General features: G+C 42.9%; 1 protein-coding gene across 2 annotated transcripts in view; it reads right to left on the minus strand.

The window, feature by feature from the left end:
* Positions 1-250: 250 nt before the first annotated feature.
* The window catches only part of LOC134431517 (zinc finger protein 131-like), a 29,698-nt gene continuing 17,328 nt past the window's right edge, over positions 251-12,620 (minus strand). For both annotated transcript variants that reach the window (XM_063179517.1, XM_063179515.1), the window contains 2 exons: positions 3,681-3,811; positions 251-913 (listed from right to left, as the gene is read on the minus strand). In XM_063179517.1, the coding sequence (XP_063035587.1) occupies positions 251-913; positions 3,681-3,811 (794 nt within the window). The remainder of the gene's footprint in view (positions 914-3,680; positions 3,812-12,620) is intronic.

Consider the following 12,620-nt stretch of genomic DNA (forward strand, 5'->3'; position numbering starts at 1 on the left):
TCATTATTAAAATCCTAACAAAGCTGTGGTGTTTTCTGTTCCATGGCACTACATGAATGGTAAAGTTATTTTTCACATAGGAGAGGTTTAGTTCTACATGAAGAAAACTAACTTTGGTCCACTTGTCCAGCTTCCTAAGGACAGGATATTGGAAAGGTGACCACAGACCATTGGTTCAAAAACCAATGTAAAAGCTAGCAAAAATAATTGGGTACTTAATTCCTAAAGCTGCACAGTGTGGTCATTTGTCCTAGTTATCCACCTTTTCATTCTGTGTGTCCACTAATTGTTGAGTTTTTAAGTCTTCAGCTTGTTCATGATCTTCCATATCTGCATCATCTACTTGACTGGTTTCATTTTCTTCTGCTTCTCCTTGATCAACACTTTCATATTCTACTTGTTCAAGGTCTGTTCCATCTATAAGTTCTGCCTGTACTTCTTCCACCTGTATTCGACTTACACGCCCAACGTGTAATTGCTCCACATGCACTTCAGCACCTTGTTCAGTCTGAATGTGTTCAACTTCTAAATAACTAATTTGCACCTGTTCTTGCAGTTCCTCCATCTGTGTGCCTTTCACTTGATTTTCCTGTATGAGATCCTGGTGCATCTGTTCCACAGTTACCTGTGCAGGATCCACTTGTACCTGAATTACTGGTAGGACATGGACTTGCTCCACTTGTTCTATTATAGTCATTGATGTTACTGGTTCAGCTTCCATAGCTTCCACTGGAAGAATCTCTTCTGTCACTATTTGTTCTGAAATATTGTGCATGTCTTTGAGATGCCTTCTTAGCTCACTGCCTTGCATAAACCACAAATCACATAAGGTACAGTGGTTAGGTTTGACACCTGTATGTATTACCAAATGATTTTTAAATTGATCCCAGCTGTTAAACACACTGTTACAAACCTGAAACAAAAGATACAGTGTGTTAAACAGTGCCAACAGAAATATAACAAAGTATAGTGCCTATTTCAGATCATGGCTTCACATAGCATAGCTTCTTGCTACTTGGATTAAAAAACTCCACCATGTATGTTAGAGGTAAAAGCAGAGAAATCAGCTTCAAATGAACAGAAGACCTGGTATTTATTTATTTTTAAGATACAGTGTGCTGTTTTGAGTTGTGCATACAGAGGATACCTACAAAATTAATCAGCCAGTACAGCATGTAAAAGCTTTCCTATTTTAACTTTATGTGAAATTCACATACAGATTCACACCCCAATAAATGTCTGATGCTAGAATTTTGAGTGGAAATCTATTTATGTAATATCATATGATCAAAGTGCAATTCAAACTGTCCTTTTACTGAAGTTCTAGATGCAGTACTAATAGCCTACTTTTATTTATCAGCTTTCATTTGTTCATGGCATTGTAAGATTTAGCTGGATAGTCTAAACTCTCACATTTTGCCATTTCAAAAAACAATATTTGAGTGATTTTAGCAGATAAAAATCTCTTAAAACTCCATCTTTTTAAGTTTCTTCCAGCTAAAAGTACTGCTTTGACTGCAGACATACTATTTTCATAAAGCACATGAGCACACTTCCCTTCAGCTGGCAGTGAGGTAAGTAGCTTGAAAAAAATACACAAAGACTGCAGAAATGAATGAGGTGCCAGGGTAGAAGAGAGAAGAGTGGGGTAGAATTAGGCTTGGAGTAAAGAAACGGGGTCAGGAGTTTCTGTCCATACAAGTGCTCTTGGCTTCAGAAAGAAGCAAAGAACATGCATTTCACTGTTGGAACCCCTTCACTGTTGGCAAATAATTTGGAAACAGAATGTTCCATCTCCTCAATGTACAGCAACAGCACAAAAGAATGATGGAGTATCTGACAGGGATTAACTCAAGGAACGGGTCTGTGTAATGGAGCTGAATATCTCCATTTTGCTGTTGAAATCTTAAAATCACATTTGTGATGCTAGCAACATGCTTTTTGCATATGTGTGTCACCATGACTCATGCTTTAGAAAGAAGTTGCACACACAGACTTCTTAAAATACTACCCTTATAGATAAGTACTCAAAATTAATTAGTCATACATAAAGGTAATGATTATCAGTAATGCCCAAGCACATAATTACTGTTCTTGCCATGTGGCGCCTAATTCAGTTCTCACGGCATTCACTGAAGAGCATCCAAAGTGCTCATCAAGCAAGTGCAATTTTGTTTTTTCCTTCTTGTTCAGTGAGCCAAGATTTTATTTATTGAACACCATTCAAATTCAGTTTTAAACAGAAAAATAAATCAAGAATTTATGCAAGAATTCTTGTAGTTGCTGAGGGCTGAAATAGCACTAACCCACATTCACAGTTATCTGTAAGAGAAAGCTACAAGGTGAAGTAATTAAACCAAAGGCTCACCAAGACAAAATAGTATCTTCAGTGAAGCTACTAGGTACAAATTTGCATTATATACTAGTTCTCATGTTCAAAACAAACTTATCTTTTAAGATAAAGGCATGCTCCCAAGAATTAACTTTAGTCAAGTATAACAACTAAGCAATGCCACAGCATCAGTGAAACTTGGATTAAATGAGGAATTTATTCACCTCCTGCAGTATTTGCTGCTTTCTTTGAATAACATCACTCTTTTTTTTTTCAAAATAAAGCAAATATCCAACAATTTTCTTTACTATATGACGCAATTTAACCTCAAACCACAGCAATTCTGTGAGCTGAATGAGGTGAGAGCCTTATTTGAGACTGTCACAGCAGTGGGGCAGCAAAATGGCAAATAAAAATGCTACAACCAACCTCAGCTCTCATATTTTCTAGCTTTTCAGAATCAACTTTTAAAAGCTAAGTAATAGTCTTCTGAACAGCTTTTCACATGTCAGTTGCATAGTAACCAAGTACCCTAGCTATCCATCTACAGCATTTATATTTGCTTAAAAGACATTACGGATTGTCATCATAAGTTGAAATGACTTTCTAGCCAGTCAGTATATTAGTATTAAACAGAAAAAAAATTAGGAAATTGTCACCATTGAGTCAGAGATGACACACAGTTCAATCAGAAGGCAAAGTAGCAAACACCTTGTTTATTTCATCCTCTCTTCTTTTATAGCTTAGTTCGCTATGGGTGGACCTGATTGGTCATTTAATCAATACATTTCACCTGTTTGGCTAATTAACACGACACCCCCATTTGTAAACAATCTTATGAGAAAAACACCACCTGCAGGTTGTTTTAATATTTTGCTATCAATGTTTATCTCCAGCTCCCTAAAGCTTCTCAGGCTGATTCTAGGAAAACTTAGCTATAGCTTTCTCTCTCTCTGACTACAGAGCTACCATCACAGGAAATAAAATAGTACTTTGTATTTTGGATTTTAGTGAAGCATGCTCACAAGCAGGAAAGGCCTAGGTCTGTGCATCAAGAAGCAGAAAGATTAGTAAGATGCAGATGAACACTTACCTACTCACAAGAATCTAACTGATTAACTATTATGAAGCTCCATATCAGTAATTTCATATTTTAAATGGAACTACTTAGATATAAGAATTTACCTTCATGTCATGGTTGAATGCAGCCTTTATAATTTATTTTGCTAAAAATAGTTCTTGGATACAAAAGTCCGCTCTCTATGCCTTTCCTGCTCAGTACTCTCACACTCCCTCCCTCAGCACAGGAAGGTGTCTAGCCTCAAACTCTGCTACTTCTATTACCCACCTGACATTCGTAAAGCTTCTTTCTTCCCTTTTTAGCTCCAGCTCCAGACTGACAGGCTGTCAGATGACATTTGAGTGTACTATTCCTAGCAAAATGCTCATGGCAGTTTGGACATTCAAATGGTTTTTCACCTGTTAAGACAAACACGGGGATTTGTAAGTGTATAAAACCAGCCAGTTTTTGGTCAGCTCTTCCTTTTGTGTAGGTTGATAAATATGCTGTAAAGATGTGGCCAACTGGACTATTCTACAGAAGAAAAAGACATTCTATGTAAACTTTATGTAAATAAAATTGCAAAAACCTAATGTGGAGTCATAACTCTCATTTATAAAAACAAAACAAACTGGACAAAACAAAATAAAACCCACAGACATGATAAAGTAACACAATTCCCAGTGTCATTTAAGGTATATGCAGGTTTTTATGAAAGTTAGGCTATTATTCTGATGAAATATCTTAAAGAAATAGGAGCTTTTTCTCTCTTTTCACCTGATAATAACAGTTAAAGACTCAACATTGGTATATACAAAGTGACACATTAAAGAAGGAGGTATTTAAATAATACAAAGTTTTATTTTCAAGAACAATGACAACTTATGCTTGAGAGCTGAAACTAAGCTCCAGAAAAAGAAGTTGGCACAGAATGACCATGAAGTAAAAATGCATTGGTATTAAAACAAACCAAGCCCAGAAATTTTAATTCATAGTATACTGTTATTACCATTTCAAATAGTAACAAAGAGCAGCTGCTGTCTCTGTTTACTAATTTCATCATGCAGAAATACAATGAAATTCAAGGAAATTAAAGTACAAAAAATTAGTATCAGTGTGTTTCTTCTAAGTCTGATAATTAATCTGTGGAGGTACTGATACCAACATCACTAATGAAACAAACTATTTAATGAACTCCAAAAGATGCTGAGACATTTCACTGAGTAACATAAGAATCTATTCTAGCTCAATTCAGTTTAAAAGCCTTCATTTTCAGGGATATAGTAATTATTGACAACTGAGACGGAAAGCAAATAAACCTGTATTTTGAGAAATAAAGATATTCAGCACCATCTAACTTTTCAAAGGAAATCCATAAGTCACCTATAATTCTCACTTATACACTCAAAGACCACAAAAAAAACATTAAATGGAGGGAACATTCCCCTTAATGCTTAAAAGAGGCTACACTTCTGGAAACTTTCATACAGGTAATGCAGAGTATGCTGAACTACCATCTGTCTCGCAGATCAAAAATCACAGACATTGCACGAGCAACCAAATACATTGGTGAGCCTAAAGAATGACCCAGGAGGTGATCTCCAGGAGTAAAAAACAGGACAAGGAAGGCAAGAGACTGGCATGGCTGAGTGGGGAACTGCTGGTCAAACTAAAGGGAAAGAAGGAAATGCACAGGTAGTGGGAACAAGGACAGCTATCCTGAGAAAAGTATAGAGATGGAGTTTGGTTGTGGTAGAGATGAGATGAGGAAGGCCAAGGTGAAACTTGAACTGAACCTGGCAAGGGACACAAAGAATAACAGGAAGGGCTTCTACAGGTCTGTCAGCCAGAAAAGGAAGTTCAAATAAAGTATTACCCCCTGATAAACAGGGCTGGAAAACTGGTAACAATAGACAAAGAGAAGGTTGAGGTACTCAACTATTTTGACTCAATCTTCAATGCCAACCTCTCTTCCCACACCTGTCGAATGGATGGACAGCAGGATGGGGACTGGGGGAGCGAAGTCCTTCCCATTCTAAGATCAGGCTCATGACCACCTGAGGAACCTGAATGCACATAAGTCCACGGGACCTGATAAAATGCATCCCAGAGTCCTGAGAGAATTGGCTGATGTAGTTGCCAAGCAACTCTCCACGATATTTGAAAAGCCATGGCAGTCAGGTGAAGTCTCAGGTGACTGGAAAAAGAGAAACATTGTCCCCATCTTTAAAAAGGGTAGAATTCACAGAATTCACCGAATGACTAGGTTGGAAATGACCTTCAAGATCATTGAGTCCAACCCATGCCCTAACACCTCAACTAAACAATGGCACCAAGTGCCACATCCACTCTTTTTTAAAACACATTCATGGATAGTGACTCCACCACCTCTCCGGGCAGACCATTCCAGAACTTTATCACCCTTTCTGTAAAAAAATTTTTCCTAATATCCAACCTATATTTCCCTTGACGCAGCTTGAGATTGTGTCCTCTGGTTCTGTCAGTTGCTGCCTGGTGAAAGAGACCAACCCCCACCTGACTACAACCACCTTTCAGGAAGTTGTAGAGAGTGATAAGGTCACCTCTGAGTCTCCTTTTATCCAGGCTAAACGACCCCAGCTCCCTCAGTCGTTCCTCATAGGGCTTGTGTTCCAAGCCCCTCACCAACCTCGTTGCCCTCCTCTGGATGTGCTCAAGCATCTCAACATCCTTCCTAAACAGAGGGGCCCAGAACTGGACACAGTACTCAAGGTGTGACCTCACCAGTGCCAAATATAGGGGAAGGATGACCTCCCTGGTCCTGCTGGCCACACTATTCCTGATACAGGCCAGGATGCCATTGGCCTTCTTGGCAGCCAGGACACACTGCTGGCTCTTGTTCAGCCAGCTGTCGACCAGTGCCCCCAGGTCCTTTTCCGCCTGAGCACTGTCCAGCCACACTGTCCCCAGCCTATAGTGTTGCAGGGGGTTATTGTGGCCAAAATGCAGGACTCAGCACTTGGATTTATTAAACTTCATCCTGTTAGACTCTGCCCATCCATTCAACCATTTCAAGTCTCTCTGCAGAGCCCTCCTACCCTCCAACAGATTGAGACATGATCCCAGCTTAGTGTCACTCGCAAACTTACTAATGAAAGACTCAATCCCTTCATCCATGTAATCAATGAAGATATTAAACAGAATTGGGCCCAACACAGACTCCTGAAGGACACCACTGGTGACTGGCTGCCAGCTGGATGCAGCACCGTTCACCAGCACTCTCTGGGCCTGGCCACCCAGCCAGTTCCTAACTGTGGGAACTCAGCACATCATTCCTGATGTGCAGAGTCACCGAGACAACCCTTGGGGGGGCTCGGAAGTCCTGGAACGTTGCCAGAAGTGTTTGGTGGCTAGACTTTGATCCTGCACAGGACGCAACACCTGTATGAGGATGGGAGGATCACACAGGGATAAGTGGTGAAGGGATAGATTAATTATAGAGTGAAAACACAGGTTTTAGAATCTTGGTACAGAGGGTTCTAGGAGACAAGATGGAGGAATTAGGGCGTGTCCAGTCCTTCTTCTTCTTCTTCTTGTCATCCATCTTCAATGGTGATGGTGGCTCTTACTGAATGTGCACTTGTCAATAAGGGTGAAAGGTATTGGAGAGAAAAGGTAAATATCTTACACGTAGTTTTTGGTATAAAAATAGGCGGCCGCCCCGGGGGAGGTCAGTGCGCTCATGGCTGGCTTGCTGTGCGGACCTCTGTCGGGCCGGGAGAAAATATTGTAGATAAGAACTAATAAACAACACTGAAGAATCAAAAAACCTTAAGACTCCTTCCGTCCTTTGGAGCGCGGGCTGCCTCAAGGCCATCCAGAGCCTTACCAGGCCATTAGAACAGCCAAGACGGGACACCTAACCCATTGAAGAGTGCTCCTGTCCTAGCCGTGGGCTGCCAGCTTCTCCAGGAGTATGCTGTTGGAGACAGTATCAAAGGCCTTGCTGAAGTCCAGGTACACAAAATCAACAGCCTTTCCTGCATCCACCAGGCGGGTCACTTGTTCATAAAAGGAGATCAGGTTGGTCTAACATGACCTACCCCTCCGAAACCCATGCTGACTGGGTCTGATACCCTGGCCATCCTGTAAGTTCTGTGTGATGACACAATATAAACCATTCCATAGCGTTACCTGGTATAGAGGTCAGGCTAACTGGCCTATAATTGCCAGGATCCTCCTTCCCACCCTTTTTATGAATGGGCGTCACATTGGCCAGCTTCCAGTCATCTGGAACCTCACCAGTGAGCCAGAACTGCTGGTAAATGATGGAGAGTGGCTTCGCAAGCTCATCTGCCAGCTCCCTCATCACCCTGGGATGGATCCCATCTGGCCCCAAGGATTTATGAATGTCCAAGCAGCTCAGCAGTTCTCTGGCTGCCTCCTCTTGGATAATGGGGGGACCATTCTGCTCCCTGATGTCTTCGAACAACCCAAGAGGACAGTTATCCTGTAAAGGCAAGTCTTCTCACTAAAAACTGAGTTAAAGAAGGCGTTAAGCACCTCTGCCTTCTCCTCATCTGCAGTTACAAAGTTCCCTTCTGTATCTAATAAAGAACAAAGGTAAGTATTTCTCTTCCTTTTACCATTAATATATTTATAAAAACATTTTTTTATTATCCTTTACAAAAGTCAACATTTTAAGTTGAAACTGAGGTTTAGCCTCCCTAATTTTTTTTACATACTCTAGCAACTCTCTGAAATACTACCTGAGAGACCTGACCCTCCTTCCAAAGATAATAGGGTTTTTTATTCCTGAGTTCCTCCAAAATCTCCTTGCCTACCCAGGCTGGACATTTGCCTTGTTGACTCATCTTTTGGCACACAGGGACAGTCTGTTCCTGTACCCTCAAGAGCTCCATTTTGAAGCATGCCCACCCTTCCTGAACTCCTTTGTTTTTAAGGACTACTTCCCAAGGAACTCTCTGAATAAGTCTCCTGAACAGGCCAAAGTCTGTCCTCCAAAAGTCCAATGTAAAAGTCTTAATAATGTTCCTCTTGACTTCATCAAATATTGAGAATTTTATAATTTCATGGTCACTATGCCCCTAGCAGCCTCAACCATCACATTTCCCACCAACCCATCTCTATTTGCAAATAGCAGATCTAACATAGTCCCTCCCCTGGTGGGCTCACCCACCAGCTGCAACAAAAAGTTGTCCTCCGCAAACTCCAAAAATTTCCTGGACTGCCTTTTTTCAGCTATATTGAGTTCCCAGCAAATGTCTGGCAGGTTGAAATTGCCAAGAAGAACAAGGGCTGATGATCCAGAAACATTCTCTAGCTGCTTATAGAATGAATTGTCCACCACGTCTTCCTGGTTGGGTGGATGATAACAGACTCCCAGTAGGATGTCAGCCTTATTGGCCTTCCCCCTAATTCTTACCCATAGGCATTCAACTTCATCATTATTAGTTTCAATACCTATGGCATCCACAGCCTCCCTAATATAAAGGGCCACCCCTCCACCTCTTCTCCCTTTCCTATCTCTTCTGAAGAGCTTGTAGCCATCCAGTGCATCACTCCAGCCATGCAAGTCACTCCACCACGTTTCCATGAGGGCAATTACATCATAGCTCTGCTGTTGCACCATGGCCTCCAGCTCTTCTTGTTTGTTACCCATGCTGTGTGCATTAGTATACATACACCTCAGCTGGGCTGCTGATTTCACTATCTCAGGCTTACCATCCTTGGGCCTGCTTCCAGACAGCCCAACAGCATCCCCTTCCTCCTTCAAACCTATTTTAAAGCCCTCTACACAAGTTCTGCCAGTTCACAAGCTAAAAACCTTCTACCCTTAACAGAGAGATGGAGCCCATCTGGAAAGGACCCTGGGAATCACCGCTCTGTCAGCTTTACCTCTGTGCCTGGGAAAATCATGGAACAGATCCTCCAGGAAAGTTCTGCAAAGGCACATGGAGGGCAGGGAGGTGATCAGGACAACCAGCATGGCTTCACCAAGGGCAAGTTCTGCCTGACCAACCCAGTGGCCTCCTCTGATGGAGTGACTCCATCACTGGACAAGGGAAAGGCTAGAGATGTCCTTTATGTGGACTTCTGTAAAGCATTTGAAATGGAGCCCCCACAACATCTTTCTTTGTAAATTGGAGAGAGAGATTCAATGGGTGGACTCTTAGATGGGTAACAAAGTGGTTGGATGGTTGTGGTTTGACACTGGCCAAACACCAGGTACCCACGAAAGTCATTCACTTACCTTTTCTTGGTACAGTTGGGCAGAGGAGAGGGTAAAAAATTAATGAAGGGTTCATGAGTTGAGATAAGGACTGGGAGAAAAACACTCTAAGGGCAACACAGGTTCAAATTTAAAGGTATGAAGTAAATTTATTATTAACAGTCAGAGGAGGATAATGAGATGTAAAATAAGCCTTTAAAACACTTTTTCCCCCTAGTCCTTCTCTCTTTTCCACCAATAGCGCAGGAAGACAGGGCATGGCGGTCTTGGTCAGTTTGTCATTTGAGATCTTTTTTTTGTTCACTCAGGGAGACGAGTCTTTTCTCTGCTATGCCATGGGGCCCCTCCTGTGGGCAAACTGTCTTCCCAAAACTGTTGTGGTGTGGGTCACTTGTCCATGGGGTGCAGTCTTTTAAGGCTAGGTTGCTCTAGTTTGGAAGCAAGGGTCTTTTTACTCTATCTCTGGAAGCAGGGGCCCTCTCTCTTTATTCAGGTTTCTTACTAGATAACAGCTTTCTCTGGTATCCACCCACTCCAGCGTGAGCACTTTTCTCATGAGCTGCGAGTGGATTCTGCATCTCCCATGGACGACATGCATTACAGGGAGACTGTTTCACCACAGTCCTCACTATGGCTTGTAGAGGAATTTCGGCTCCGATGCTTGGAGCACCTCCTCCCCCTCTTTCTTTTCCATTAACCTTGGTGCTGCCATGTTTCTTCCTCATATGTCCTCACTTCCTCCTCTTCTCTGACTAGAAGAAAAATTGCTGCTTGTGGGTACCATTACCAACAAGTTTCACTAATTCAAAGATTCCTGCAGGATCCTGCAGTGCCAAGAAGTTGATTTCGTCCAGGTTCTGCATCAGGGAGTCGTCCACCATGTTTTTGCCGTCGGCCACGTGACCCCGCTGACACCACATGGGCAGTGGCAGCCGCTGCAGCGCTGGCACTATTTAATGCCTTTCTTCAGGTGGGGCACCAGGAAGGAGAAGCTACCGCCCCTGTCGTTTTGCCCGCGAGAAATTGAAAGATGAATTGGAAAGGAAGGAGCCATTTGCAGCTTTTGGAAATGGCTTTTCTCAAGTGTGAGGGCAAGATATCCATGTAAGGAAGAACTTGTGAAATCCCCAGGGAAGTGGACCACTACAGATGAAGATAGCCAGTACTTGAGAGAACTAGCAGTGCTGGAAATCATCTATAGTGATCTAAAGAATGACAGTGTTTCTAAAGATCCAGAGGATGTCCCTTGAACACTGGCCATGTGGAGGAAGGTGGTTCAAGGTGCCCCAGCATCATATTCCAGCAGATTGGTATCACTGTATTATCCGCAAATGGATACACCAACTGTAGAGGTGGCGTCCTCCTGGCTCCGAAATGTAGAAGAAACTCTGGCTACTCCCTCATCCCGATGAGCCAGTACCCCAAATTTAGGGGCAGCCCAAGAGATTGCGCCTCTCCAACCCCGGTCAGAACGAAGGGAAGCCCCAAGAACAGGCCACGTAATGAACTCTGGTTCTTTCTGCGTGACCAGGGGGAGGACATGAGGAAGTGGGATGGTGAACCCACCTTTAAGCTGAAAGCCCGTGTCCATGAACTGAGAGGGAAAAGACCTGTTAAGAAGGGGCCACCCAAGAAGACAGTCAGTGTAGTTGACACAGAGAGACCAGAAGACAATCAGCCATCTCCCAGATATAAGAGAACTAAAACCATTTCCTACAGCCCTGATGAGGGCACTTCTGATCTAGCATTGTAAAGGTCAGATAGTGAATACTCTGACCAGGAACAGGAATAGAGGGTCCCTGCCTTCAGCCAGGAGGCAGAAAGAGATGACTGGGTATGCTGGACTTTGTGGATTTGATGGCCTGGCACATCTGATCCACAGAAGTATAAAGCTTTAGTAGATACTGGTGCACTGATGCCATCAAGGCACAAGAGTGCAGAACCTATCTGGATCTCTGGAATGACAGGAGGATGCCAAGAGTTGTCTGTAATAGAGGCTGAGGTGAGCTTAACAGGGGACAGATGGCAAAAGCATCCCATTGTGACTGGCCCAGAGGCCCCTTGTATCCTTGGCATCGATTACCTCAGGAGAGGGTACTTCAAGGATCCAAAAGGCTATTGATGGGCTTTTGGTATAGCTACAGTGAATACAGAGAAGATGAAACAGTTATCTACCCTGTCTGCCCTCTCAGAAGATCCCTTCACTGTAGGATTGCTGCAGGTGGAAGGCCAACAAGTACCAATTGCTACCAGGACAGTGCATCAGTGGCAATATCGCACAAACTGAGACTCTATAACTCCTATCCATGAACTAATTTGTCGACTGGAGAGCCAAGGAGTAATCAGCAGAACCTGCTCACCCTTCAACAGCCCCATATGGCCTGTGCAGAAGTCAAATGGGGAATGGAGGCTGACAGTAGACTATTGGGGTCTGAACAAAGTCACGCCACCTATAAGTGCTGTTCTACCAGACATGTTGGAACTCTAATATGAGGTGGAGTCAAAACCAGCCAAATGGTATGCCACAACTGACATTGCTAATGCATTTTTCTCAGTCCCTCTGATGTCAGAGTGCAGACCACAATTTGCTTTTACCTGGAGGGGTGTCCAATACACCTGGAACTGACTGTCCCAGGGGTAGAAACACAGTCCCATCATCTGCCATGGCCTGATCCAGATTGCCCTGGAACAGGGTGGAGCTCAAGAGCACCTACAATATATTGATGATATCATTGTGTGAGGTGATATAGCAGAAGTTTTTGAGAAAGGAAATAAAATGATCCAAATTCTTTTTAAAGCTGGTCTTGCCATAAAACAAAGTAAGGCAAAGGAACCTGCACAGGAGATGCAGTTCTTGGGAACAAAATGGCAGGATGGATGCTGCCATGTGCCTACAGAGGTGGTTGACAAAATTGCAACTGTGTCTCCACCAGCTAATAACAAGGAAACACAAGCTTTCCTGGGCTTTGTGGGGTTCTGGAGAATGCACATTCCAG

The sequence above is a fragment of the Melospiza melodia genome, chromosome W (genome assembly GCF_035770615.1).
Source record: "Melospiza melodia melodia isolate bMelMel2 chromosome W, bMelMel2.pri, whole genome shotgun sequence".
NCBI lineage: Eukaryota > Metazoa > Chordata > Aves > Passeriformes > Passerellidae > Melospiza > Melospiza melodia.